Source organism: Oryzias melastigma, linkage group LG15 (assembly GCF_002922805.2).
Source record: "Oryzias melastigma strain HK-1 linkage group LG15, ASM292280v2, whole genome shotgun sequence".
Lineage (NCBI taxonomy): Eukaryota > Metazoa > Chordata > Actinopteri > Beloniformes > Adrianichthyidae > Oryzias > Oryzias melastigma.
In genome coordinates this window covers 16,188,687-16,202,012 of record NC_050526.1, presented here as the reverse complement: position 1 = coordinate 16,202,012, position 13,326 = coordinate 16,188,687, and the positions used below count along the sequence as shown (strand labels likewise).

The window sequence follows — 13,326 nt, the reverse complement described above, 5'->3', positions numbered from 1 at the left end:
GATAAAATGCCTTAAAGGGCCTATACCATGAATTTCTTAAGTCTTTTAGAGTAAACTACATCCATATTTATGATCATGTATTTTGTTTGGCACACTAAAAAATAATTAAACTAATTATTTCATGAGTTTTTCCTACAAGGAAGTGGCGAAGTAAGCAGCTGATCACCACTAGCTGAGCGGTGAAGTTAGCGTCTGATTACCGTAGGCTGAGCGGTGAAGTTAGCGTCTGATTACCATTATCTGAGCGGTGAAGTAACAAGCTGATTAATCCTTGCTGAGTGGCAAGCTAGCAACTGATCATCGCTATCTTTAAGGAGAAAATAGGTGTTTGTGATAGCCTGGGGGCGGTATTGGCAGCGCACTCTTCCTGAAAAGGGCTTTTCTTACTTTATGACATCAGCTTGTGAGAACCTGCTCATTTTCGTAGGATTGGGGGGGCCTGTTGAGAGGGCAGGTTTTTATAAGTTTACTAAGAAATGTGTGAATTGATCAAAATACTGCTTTGGGGTTATTTTTTTAGATAAATGAACATCACAGTAAGTTGCATGGTACAGGCCCTTTAAAATAAGAGTTCTTTGTAAAACCTTTTTTTTGGTTCTCCATTGGCTGACTTGCTTTATTTTTTTAGCTTAAAGAAAACCTGCTATTAGGAAAATCATTTTTGACTTTTTTCCCTGTTTTTCCAGTGATTAAAAAGACCATCAAATGCTACCTCCACAGGTTCTGCCATAAGCGGTCCAGTTGAAGAACAGGAAGCAAAGCATTAAGTCACAGGCAACAGAAACCTTTCACATTAAAAGCTCAGAGAACTTTGTGTCAATAAGGGTTTTAATTTGGCAGAAGTCTTTATTTCTCATAGAGTCTTAAAATGTTTTTCTTAATGGGAATCGCTAAATGCAGAATCCGGCTTTAGCGAAACCTGTAGCATCTCAGAACTAGCTAGCTCCACGTTAGCTCCACGGTCTGGTCATGTGACAGTACTCCTGATCTGAACCAGAACCCGCTTACCTTGGCTGCAGAGCTGCTGGGCGCCGGCCGGCTCTCGGGACTGCTCTGCTTCTTCGGTGGGGGCTCCGGCAGCTGCACCTCGGGGGGTTTGCTGCTCTTGCGAGGACGGTCTGAGGGACTCAGGCCTAGAATAAGCGCAACCTTCTCGATCTCGCTGCGTTTCTTCTCTGCGGCCTCGTGGTCCTTGCGGAGGTTGGAGATCTGAACCATGACCTCCTCCTGCAGGCGGTTGATCTCCTGCAAAAGGGGGTCTTTATGTCCGTCTTTCTCCCGCCGCTTCTTTCTCAGAAGTTCACCTGAGGAGGACAGAACCAATGGAGACTCAGTATGGACCTTTAAAGCACGTGTCAAGGTCAAGGCCCGGGGGCCGGATCCGGCCCTCTGGATAATTCTATCCGGCCCTCCAGATCAATTTATTTTATTGTTATTAATGACCCGATGTTATCTTGTGCTCATTTCTAATTTGTATAATTTTGACAAAATATATTTTTATAGAGAGTAAAATATTGAAAGTTATTTAAGGTTTAAGTGGATTTATTCTGGAATAATATTCCTGCTTTTTCATTAGTCAGAATTATGTTAAAAAGTTACAGTTTTAACGTTTTAAAAATTGACATTCTGCTAGCTTTTTGGACTATTTTGGTATTTACTAAGATTTTTTAGGCTATTTTGGAGTTTAGCTAATATTTCAGCTACATGCTAGCTGTTTAAGCTAATTCAGGCTTTTTTCAGCTATCAGTACTAGCATCTTCAGCGGCCAACTTCATCTTACAGCATTCACACTAGCATTATCGTTGGTGATGCCGAATGTTTAGTTCATAATTATGTTAAAAATTTACGGACTTAAAGTTTTCAAAATTTAGTTTTAGAGTGTTCAATTAATGTTTATCCTGTTCAGCCCGTGATCTAAGGTATGTTTTGAATCTTGGACCCTGTCTGAGATTGACGCCAACATTGTTTTTGCTAGCCGTCTTGTCTGCAACTGGTGTTAACCATGTTTTATTTTAGCCGTTCAGTCTGCGATTGATGCTAACAGTGTTTCATGTTAGCCGTTCGGTCTGCGATTGATGCTAACAGTGTTTCATGTTAGCCGTTCGGTCTGCGATTGATGCTAACAGTGTTTTCGGTTAGCAGTTTTGCCTGTGACAGATTCAAACAGTGTTGGATTTTGGACCCTTGTGCAACTGAGTGTGAAACACCGCCCTTAAAGCTTCCCAAACCCTCGTCACGCTGAGGAAGAAGCTTACCCTGCTGCTTCCGGAGCCGCTCCAGCTCCTTTATGAGGTACTCCTTTTTGGTCATCCGCATCTCCCTCTCCTGCTTCAGTTTTTCCCGCTCCTCCAGAACCTGAACACAAGAACAGGGGCATTCAGAACCACATCCCGGGGCTGACTCCGCCAGGGTCCCGGTACCTTCTGCTTCTGGCTCTCGGTGTTCATCTCGTCGGAGACCCGGCTGTCCTGGCTGCTGCGCCGCTCCGCCGCCGGGTGGTCGACCTTTGCTGACCCTGCTGAGTCAGACGATCCGCGATGTCACCGAGACGCTCCAGAACTTATGGAGACATTCACCTGTATGAGTATGTCTCACCTTTCTCCTCTACGGTGGGGCCTCCTTTAGCAGGGGGGTAGGACAGGGGTGGGGGGTAGGCCTCGGTGCCGGTTGGGGGGGGCACAGGCATGCTCGGAGGAGGATACATGGGGGGCCACTGCTGGTGCATGTAAGCCATGTAGTTCCCATACTGGCTAAAGGGCGGCGGGGGGAAGTTGGGGGGCATCATGCCGTGGATCTGCGGGGGAGGGTACGTAGGAATGGGCATGCCAGCAGTGAGGGGAGGGGCCTGTGGGGCGGGCTCCGCAGGTTTCGCCGGCTCGACGGGCGTCTCGGTGGCTTCCTTATCTTTGCTTCTTTTGGGCGGAGCCCCGCCCTTCCTGGAGTCCTCGTCGCTGCTCCAGCCACGCCCCCTCTCCCCCCGATCGCTGCTGCTGGAGCTGCCGCTGCGGCTCCGCCTCCACCGAGCCCGCCGGCTGCCGTCGGAGCTGCTGGATGAGTGGCGTCGGCGGCGTGTGGGGGTCTTGGGGGGGGGCTTGTTGCCGTGGAGACGCTCTTTGGTCCTGGCGGCCATCTTGCTGATTTCGGTCACCCCCAGGTCCAGCCCGATGGTCTTCAGCAGGTCTTGGATCTTCTCATACTCCTCCACCGCCTGGCGCTCATCTTCCTCCAGAGGTTCTGTCCCGGGGGGGTAGGCGGGGTTGGACACCTGGACCGTGATGTTCTGGTCCGGTCCGATGATGGGTCTGCTCACATAGCTGCTTTTCACCTCGTTTGTTGGAGGAAGAGACTGGACATGAGCGGAGGTGCTCGAGTAGGCGTAGGCCCCCACAGCTCTGTGGGGGGCCGGGTCCATGTACAGAGAATCCTCGGTCACTTCTCCATACAGGTCCAGGCCCGGATTGTGAGTTTGTTCTGCTGCTATGGGAGGTTTGGGGTCTTCCGAGTCGCCGTACAGGAACTTCTCCTCGTCGTCGATGTCCTCAACGTTTTTCTCCGCGCTTGTGGCCGCCGGCGCAGGCCCCCCCAGGAGGTTCAGGATCTCCCGGATCTCCTTGTCCAGGCCGGCCCGCTGGGCCATGTGCGGGTCGGACTGCAGCTCTGCAAGCATGGAGGCCATGGCCCGCGGGTCGGTGCTCTTGACAGCCTGCAGCAGCTGCTCCGCCACCCGGGACATGTTGGAACCATCCGGACGTTGAGGGGAGAGGGAGCTCTGCTGGGACAGGAAGCAGATATTTAGGTTTAGAAAACAGAACCTGGGAGCAGAACGCTCAGCCCTCAAACCCAGAACTTGAATCCCTCTAGAGCAGGGGTCCCAAAAACCTTTTCTGGTTAGGGCCACATAACTTTTTTCTTCACTGATGTGGGACACGGGTCAGTTTAATGCTAACAGTGTTTTCTGTAGCACAACACTATTTTGCTAGCTCAAAGCCAGAATGGCGAAAATATTTTTTGCATCTCTGATACTAGAGGAGGGCCGGATCTGGCCCGTGGGCCGTAGTTTGGGAGCCCTGCTCTATATGCTCTTAACCAGAACATTTTTACTCCATTTGACAAACCAGCCCCTCCTAAACCCCCCAGGACCGGTCGGGATGCAGCCCTACCCTGACAGATGGAGAATCGTCTGAGTTGTTGCGCTTCTTCAGAATGGACTTGGTGGGCTGGGTCAGCATCTCTTCCAGCTCTTTCCGGCGCCGGGCCCGGTCCAGTTCCATGAAGTTACTGTCTTTCTCCTCCCGGTTGTAGTTACTGGAGCTGCTGCTCCTGGAGCTGCTGCTGCGCCGTCGACTTTTGCTGCGCCCGTGGCTCCGCCCACGGCTTCTTCCTCTGCTCCTCCCCCTCGACCTGGACCTGGACCTGGATCTGGATCTGGATCTGCTGCGTCGCCGGCTCTTGCTCCGCCCGCGGCTTTTGGCCCGGCCGTGCTCTGGACTGCGGCTCTGGCCTCGGTGTCGGCTCTTGCTCCGCCCCCGGCTTTTGGCCCGACTCCGGTCCGGACTGCTGCTGCGAGGACGGCTCCGCCCCCGGCTGCTTCCGCGCTCGTGTCGAGCGTAGTCCCTGTCGGAGTATGACATCACTTTGAAGATAACCTTCACAATAAAATCGACACCTCATGCTGGGAAACAGGAGGATCGGTCATGGTCTGCGTGGAGTCACTCGATCGGACACGACATCCCGAATATTCTGTGTTTACATGAGCTGCATGTCAGAACGTTTGGTCTCAATCTTTATGGGTTTTACAGCGAGAAAATTGGCCAGAAGAACAAAAGTGCCACCAGTTACTTAACAACTGTTACTCTTTATAGTGTTTACTATGGAGCTAAATCGAGGTCATAAAGATTTGAAACCCGAATAAAACACCTTGAAAAATTCAAGCTGAAATATTGGTGTTAAGCTAAAAAATATTAAGTCTCTAAAAGTCTCTGCAATTTTAATAGAAACTTAATTATTTCTTGCTTCAAATTTTCTGTTTTTAAATTTCAAAACTAAAAATTTAAATAAACCAATCACTTTATTTAAATAGGAATTTTCATAAACTTGCTGTTGAAAACAAGGTGCTGAAAAAAAGCCAAATATAAACATTAGTTAAGACAGATAAAAGGAACAATGATAAAACAGACATAAAAATAGAAAATAATGGAATTGCTGTGGCTAAAATTTGAGGAGGCTCTGCATGGATTAAGAAATAGATACGTAAAAACATAAAAATGATAAATCATAAATCAGTTAGTCAACTTATTAATAAATAAGTTGACTAACTGATTTATGTAAAACCTAAGTTGAAAAGATTTGTGTTTATGAGTCTGTTTTAACTGAATTTTAATAAAGCAGGCTAGCAATCTCTTTCTATAATTTATGCTTAAAAACTTTCAAAACTTTTTTGTTTCAACTCTTTATTTTCATATTTCAAATCTGAATCTGATATACGTTCAGAATGAATCAATATCGATTATTAATCGTATCAGAAACCAAAACATGATGATATGAATCGTTAAAATGAATCGTTCAATTTCATCAACCCATTATTGACTAATAAATAAAATGGTTATAGCTTGGTAAATATTATGCTTATACTTGTAATCAGATGCAGATGTGTCTTATTTAACAATAATGTCATAATATAAAACTTTTAGGACTACAGTGAGAGGAGCAGTGGAACAACGTGAAAGACGATACAGAATCTTGGTGCTGTTTTACAAAAATAAATAAATAAAATGAAAAATTCGGTGTTCTGAGTCTGGATACAAACATTTGACTGTACGAGAACTGAACCGAGTGAGTGTGATGTCACTCATAAAAAATGGCTTCCTTCTGGTTCCAGTGAATTATTTTGTTTTGGGGGAAACTTCATGTACATAAAGGGAAATGGTCAAACTCCAAACCTCATTTTCAACACTTCTTGCATGAAACAATACAATATGGTTAAATCATCAAAAAATTATTATATGTGATATTTATGTTGTATACATTAAGGTCTGTATACATTGGTATTTTTTCATCTCTCCTTAGGATTCACACTTTTGTTATATTTGCTGTTTATAAATAAAGCTTTAAATAAAGTTCCAGTGTATTGGAGTCAATTCAGTCGACATTTTTCACAATACGAACGCCGCCATGTTGAAACCAGACGACATCACTGAGCAGCGATTGGTCGGAGTGATCATTTCTATGGCAACCGCTCTCGCCAATCAGGAGTGAGCTTATTGGTGGGCCGCATCCCCGCTACATAAAAGCACGAAATCTGTCAATCAAATGTCAAGGTGAGAACACCTACTTTTATTGAGTCATCTGATTGGTCAGTTTATAACTTGAACTATAGAAAAATATGACGAAAAAATAATAAAATGATCATTTAAAAAATGTTTCAGATCAAAAATGTTAATTCTGACCAATACTCTATAGAAGTCTATTTTGGAGCCACTTCCTGTTTTCTGGAATGCTAAGGGGGAGGGGTCACTAAGTCCAGCTCTCATATACAGTCAACGACATAAACTTTAGCTTGAGAACCTGTGATGTACCTGTCATGATGGTGGGAAGGGGAGGGGCCAGACGGGTCTGTCAGCTCGTTCCCAACGGTGATGACCATCTTGTGGTCCGCCGGAGGACCCCTCTGAAAGACGAAGAATCATCAGGCTGATGATCAGTTGGAGCCTAACACCATCCCTCCTCTAATTCAGAACCTGGAGGGGTCAACTGAAACTCCCCTCAGATGGGTCAGACGGACCCGGATTGTTTCAGAAGTCATTTTCAAGAGGCTGGGAGGGCGGCCTCACATCAGCTTCACCTTCAAGACTTCCTCTCTCAATGTTTGAATGTTTCAGGACGGCATGGACCTTCCTCTCCACTCGTCCCTGAACTCCGGAATCCCTGGAATCTAAGATATTCTTTCATTGGTTTTAAACACCGTCATCGCTGAGGTCTTGATGGAGAAACTGGCCTCCACCCTGATTTTGAGCATACCAAACTACGGTGGCCCGGAGGTGTAAATCACATCAACAAATCACGTGACGCAAAGATCTTTAGGTTTCCTGACAATGAAAAAAGCAAAACAAATATTTGGAAAAACAGCATTACATTGAGGAAAAACAAAATTTCCGAAATAAAATAAAAAAAAAATGTAAGAAAAAAAAAATTACGGATGAGCCGATATAATTTTTCCGTCCGATACCAATAAATGATATTTCCCTGCGACTCTGGCTGATAGCCGATATCTGCAGATACCGATATTAAAGAGTCTACAACAACACTAAGTTTAGATTTCCTTTTTGTTTCTTTATTAGAAATGTACAACTTTTCTTTGACTGTACAATCATGCTGTATTCGACCTTTTTTAACACAAAGCAAGGACTTACAGAAACAATTTCGGTTTAAATGTTGGAAAATATCTGAAATAAATATGAATTCAAACCATTTACTGACCATTAGACATCAAGTGTAAACCATTAACCTTCCTAGTACCAGGGATCTGTTAGGCATGCATTTAAAAAGTAAACTTAATCTAAAAAAGAACAAAATCAGGGGATTTTTTAAATATCAGACCAATACCGATAAATTCAAATTATGCAAATTATCTGTAATTTCTACAAACCAAAACAAAATGTTAAAAAATGAAAAATCCGGAAAAGGTTTGGGACATCGTTGACTGGACGGTGGATATCCAGTATTGCTTCATGTCAATGATGGACAAACATTACCATCCAATCACAATGTCCCATAACACACACATGTCCATTGTTCTTGGTATTTTAATATGTATAATTGCTGTAAGTTGTATGAATGAATTTTGGTTTGTTTCTTATAATCTTGTTATTTGGAGCTTGAGTCTGTAATAATAAATTATTTTACTCTACTTTTTCCAGTTTTAAATGTGTTTTGTTTAACATTTCATTTTGGTTTCTGGAATTTTAATGTGTTTTCTGAAATGTTAAGCTGTTATTTTTTTGAAGTTGTTATTGTGATCTTTAAAATGTTTGTGTGGAGGGATTTGTTGATGTGACTTGTCCTTCAGGGCCACCGTACTAAACCCCCACCTGTTTGCCTTCTATACATGCACCAGTGTCCCCATCGTGTCCCCATCCGCTCCAAAACAGATGACAAGACTGTTGCGAGCTTGACACCAGCTCAGTGGCCTTGTGGAAGAGTGTCCGCCCTAGGACTGGAAGGTTGCGGGTTCAAATCCAAGTCACGCCAACATTTTAGGTTTGTGAAATTCAGTTTACGTTCACCTTAAGTCGACATTAGTGGGAAGTGATGCTGAGAACAGAGTGATGGTCCTGTGGCTTTGGGGTGCATCTCTGCTGCTACTGCCCCCAATAGGTGGAGGTGGGAACTGCTATTTCCGATTTGCCCCCCAAAAGTAAGGAACTATTTTCTTCAACATTCACTGAACATGTAAACAATGTGATGCTTTTAATTCTGATCTTACTAAACATAAGGAGTTTGTTTGAATGACATTCGTCCGGGGGGGGCACCCCCCTCCCCCTCCATACGGTTTTGTCTCGCGGTTACATCCGTTATTTCTGCATGCACCTCTGTGGGCTCTGCAGACGGCGGGAGCTGCATCCGCGTGCGTCCCCGCAGCCTCCCGGTGATGACTTTTTAGTTCGTCGTGCGCTGAAAATCCCGCGCGCTCACCTCATTCGGCGGAGCAGCAGACCACAACTCCCCGCTGCGGTGGCTCCCGGCGCCCGGGGAAGGGTACCTCCTCCGCGGAGGGGAGCGGCGGAAGGAGTCCTGGTGCCCGTGGTCCCGGTAGTCGTGGTGGTACGAAGGCCGGCCCCGGTCATCCCGGTAACCTGGCCCCGGGTAGGGCCTAGGCGGACCTCGGCCTTCGTATGGCGGCTGGTAGCCCCCTCTAGGCGGAGGGCGACCGCGGAACATGGTTTTCAGCAGAGAAGCCGCAGCGGAGGCAGGTGATGTCGGGCCGGAGCCCGCGACAGGGTTTTAACACGGGGAAGGGGGGAAAAAAATCCTCCAGATTTTGTTTGGACCAGACAAACGGCACTTCCTGCTACTGCGCATGTGCGCACCATACTTCTTCTGCAGCTGTAGAAACCGTACTGAGCACGCTGCTGGCCTCCGCAGGTGAAGGGATGTACTGCAGGCACTGCAGCTCCAGTTATGGACATTTCTGTACTTTCTTTAACTCCTAATATGTTTTCAACTTTTTATATCTTTTCTCGAATTCTTTTTTACTATTGTCGTATTTATTTTTCTTTTTAGTAATCTTGTGTACTTTTGGCACTGTATGTGTATTTTTTAATGCAGGGGTGTCAAACTCAATCGCACAAGGGGCCAGAATTCAAAACACACCTTAGGTAGTGGACCAAACAGGATAAACATTTATTTAACACTCTAAAACTACATTATTAAAACTTGAAAAAACATAACTAACTTTTTAACATAATTATGAACTAGATATATAGCATCACCTGCGATAAAGCTAGTGTGAATGCTGTAAGCTGAATTTGGCCGCTGAAGATGCTAGTGTTGATAACTGAAGATGTTGAAATTGATACCTTAAAAACACTTAAAGCTGATAGATGAAAACGTTGAAGTTATTAGTTGAAAACACTGAACCTGATAGCCAGCTAAAATATTAGCTAAATGTCAAATTACCCCCCCCCCTCAAAAAAAAGGGTTAGCCAAAACAGCTAGCATATAGCTAAACTTCAAAATATAAAAAAAATGAAAAAAAGCCTAAATTAACCAAAACAGCTAGCATCTAGCTGAAATATTAGCTAAATTCCAAAACAACCAAAAAACTAAAAAGAAGCCTGAATTAGACAAAAATCCTAGCATGTAGCTGAAATATTAGCAGAACTCAAACAGCCTAGAAAACGAAAAAAAAGTTTAAAAAAAAGGGGGGGCCGATTCGGCCCCCGGGCCTCGACTTTGACACATGTGGTTTTATGGTTATGTGTTCCTGTTCACTAATTAGAGTATGAGGCCAGAATAAAATTTAGTTAATCTAATCAAACTACCCCCTTTTTCAGATTATCCACTTCTGCACTGTCAAAGCTGGACAACTGTTGTAATTTCTCAGATTGCCTCTACTTATCCAAAAATCTCAATTTATCCAGTAAGGCCACAAACCTGTGATAAAATCCAAACAATTCTTTTAAAGGCTGTTTTTTTTTTTTGCACATATTTACATGTGACTAAGCACAAAGACCGATTGAAATTCGTCTGAAGCACATTGCTGTATTGCTTGCTTGTATAAGTACATCGAAGGATAAATGTCATTGTTGGTCCCACTTACATCAGCCTAGCCCTTCCTCTGGGTCTGTGACCAAGAAAAGAGCTCAGCACGGGACCAAAGTGAAAAAACTCACTTTCTCCTTTGAATTGTCCTTACATCTTTGTATTCCACTGAAACTCTCATACATGTTCGACCAGTGCCGATAAAAGACCAAAAAGCATGGATGGACGAGCCATTATACAGTCCGGTCAGAACTTTTCATTATCATCAGACCTCATTGTATTCCCTTTACCTTCCAGGTGAGTCTTAAGGACTAAACAAAACACAAACTTTTTACGATAAAATACTTTATTGATCCCATCGTAGGGAAGTTCCAGCAGCAGAAAACAAACAGTTACAAGAACAGGATCCATAGGATCAGCGATTGACTTATTTACAATGGTAAATAAATGGAAGAATGAATGACAGCATTTTCTGCTCAGAGCCTCCACAGTGTGGAGTAAGTGATGGATTCCTGTCCATGACCTGATCAATAGACACCCGTGTTCAACCGTTCATAGTGAACTAGCCAGGGATATAGAAGTCCTGTTCTTATTAGTGTTCTTGTGTGATCATTCCACTGATCCTGAGCCACAGGAGTTAACTGGGTCACATGGACTTCATGTCGAGAACTGCCGGAAATTTATTATTTTTCATCAGGCAGCACCTTGAGAACATACACACAGACACACTTTTCTTCTGTTTATTTCTGAAAATATTGATTTTGTGCATGTTTTTTATGAGCTGCGTTCAATATAAAAAACAAAATAAAGACAATTGCTCTTCAAAGTCTGTTTTTCTTTGAAGGCGTTCTAGTTTAGTTTTAAACACAACAAAAAATAAATCTAAAAATGAGATAAGTGGCTTTAAATAAATGTTGGAATCTGTTGCCATTTTGAGCTGTAACTGTTCTTCCTCTGAGACACCCGCCTTTTACAAAAAACAGAAATGAAAAGAGATGCCTCAGGGGAGGAGAGGATATGCCCCCTGAATGGGGCAGTTGAAGTCTCCATCCTCAATGATACCCCACTGTAAAAAGGGAGAGATCCATGAAACTGAATCTACTCGGATAACAAACACCAGAAGTTCTTCAGTTCCAACTCCGTTGAAGCAAAAACATCAATTCAATTTTTATTTATATAGCCCAAAATCACAAAGATTTTGGGCTATATAAATATAAACATAATGCTCAATTGCTCAAGACTGAAAGTAATTTAGTCAATAACTTTACATTCATGATCATTTTCATTCAACCAAAAATGACTCAACATCCTGTTCTCAGTGTGCTCTATCTCAAAGGAACGGATTTGTGTTGTTGTTTTTTTTAGGTACGGTTTTAATTTGATTAATTTAAAGTAAAGAATGTAGAACACCACTTCAGTGTTTGCTGTCACTTCACAACATGTCTGGATCCATGATGAAATCTTGTCGGTATATCTCAGTCCACACATCTTCACTGATGCTCTGGGCCTGGTCTTTAGTTTTTCCATGTTGAGTCTTATGGTTTTTCAGGGGAGTTTTGTTCCTCCAGCGTCAGTTTCTACAAGACAAAATCAAACCAGTGTTCAGTTTTATCAGCATGCACAAGATGAGAAAGAAAATGTAAGCACGAGAAATTAAATTTTAGTAAAAAACAAACAAACGTATCAGGCCTTCATGCTCATCAGTTTCACCAAAGTCAGGAGTTTGTGCTCAATTGATGAAGTTGTGAACTTTTCAGAAAATGTTTTCAGGATTTTAAGGAAAGCCATAATTATTTGCCAAATAAGTTTCAATCTAAAACCGAGGAAATGCAGATGATAAACATCCTCCCTCATCCCGTACCAGGAAGACTTCTTCTGGGTCAGAAGAAGCAGATTCAGCACATTTTGACACAGAAACAGAACGTAATCCACCAATTCCTATAATCTAGCATGACTAAATGTGGACTACAGTAGTCAGATTTCAATTTGAGTTTTCATGAAAAGCAAGTGGAGGATAAAGGAAACACAAAACAGTCAAAGTTGGTTAAAGACAATTGGAAAAAGAGAAGCGTAATTCACTTTGTGAGAAATTTTCTTTGCTTTAACATTGAAGTCATCCAAGTTTTAAATATTTTTTAGTTTTTGAATACTGCCGAACCTGAAGCTTTAAAAGAAAATGTCAGGTCAAATTCAGGTTCTTCTTTTTAGACGGACACTTTCGTAAAATGAAAGAAAAGAAAAAAGGATTTTATTAATCTGCAGTCAGTCAGGTAATAATGTGAAAAATAACAATACAAACATTTGCTTTAACAGTCTTGTCCCTGCTTATCCATTAGCAGATCTAACAACAGATTATACAAAATATTACTTTACCTATGTAAAAAAAACATTTTCTCATTTTTTCTTTTCCCAGTAAAATGTGTTTTTAGTAAGAGACTTTTCTAAACTGAAAACAACATATAGTGGTGCTGAAGATTACACATTTATCTGCTTTTGTTTCCATTCTGCCAGAAGATGGAACAACAAAAACAGAAACTAATAGATTTATGGTTATAATAAAAGCAGCAACCTACAATATTTATAAACTAGACTTTCATTCTAAATAACAAAACTTAAGCATAAAAATGTTATGTTTACTCCATTTCTGGGAAATGGAGTAAACATAACTTACCTGAGCCAAGTACCATGGAGTACATTTTTAAATAAAAGCCATAGAGCTTCAAGGAGAAACCATTGTTGTCAGTCAGAGAAGTCTTTCTGGATGGTTATGGAGCAGAAATAGTAGTAGAAGTACTGCTCTTGTACTTATCCAACTTTTTGCTCCATCTTGGATAGGAAACAGTTTATTTCAAGCAATCAAAGCAAGAAAAATGCAGAAAGAAAAGAACCAAAAGATTTATACTCATACTAAAACATAATGTAATTCTTTGTTACTCAAAGTTGTAAATAAGCGTATTTGTTATTTTCTATACAGAAAAAGACACAATGTAACTCTTACCTATTAAGATTGTCACCGTAAATTCAATAGATTGTATGAAAGGGATTGAAAGGAAATTAATTTATATA

The 13,326-nt window shown here is 42.5% G+C and overlaps 2 protein-coding genes across 4 annotated transcripts in view; both read right to left on the bottom strand.

The window, feature by feature from the left end:
- The window catches only part of znf318 (zinc finger protein 318), a 14,876-nt gene extending 5,553 nt beyond the window's left edge, over positions 1–9,323 (bottom strand). The window contains exons 1-7 of one of the 3 annotated variants that reach the window (XM_024297282.2): positions 8,692–9,323; positions 6,576–6,667; positions 4,161–4,614; positions 2,596–3,772; positions 2,421–2,518; positions 2,256–2,355; positions 1,009–1,304 (exon numbers count right to left, since the gene is read on the bottom strand). In XM_024297282.2, the coding sequence (XP_024153050.1) occupies positions 1,009–1,304; positions 2,256–2,355; positions 2,421–2,518; positions 2,596–3,772; positions 4,161–4,614; positions 6,576–6,667; positions 8,692–8,937 (2,463 nt within the window). In that variant the 5' untranslated portion in view covers positions 8,938–9,323. The remainder of the gene's footprint in view (positions 1–1,008; positions 1,305–2,255; positions 2,356–2,420; positions 2,519–2,595; positions 3,773–4,160; positions 4,615–6,575; positions 6,668–8,691) is intronic. The other 2 variants (XM_024297284.2, XM_024297283.2) reach the window with 2 other exon arrangements.
- A 2,252-nt stretch (positions 9,324–11,575) lies between these two features.
- si:dkeyp-121d4.3 overlaps positions 11,576–13,326 on the bottom strand; it is a 26,776-nt gene continuing 25,025 nt past the window's right edge. The window contains exon 21 of the mRNA XM_024297281.2: positions 11,576–11,837. Within this exon, the coding sequence (XP_024153049.1) occupies positions 11,806–11,837 (32 nt within the window). The 3' untranslated portion in view covers positions 11,576–11,805. The remainder of the gene's footprint in view (positions 11,838–13,326) is intronic.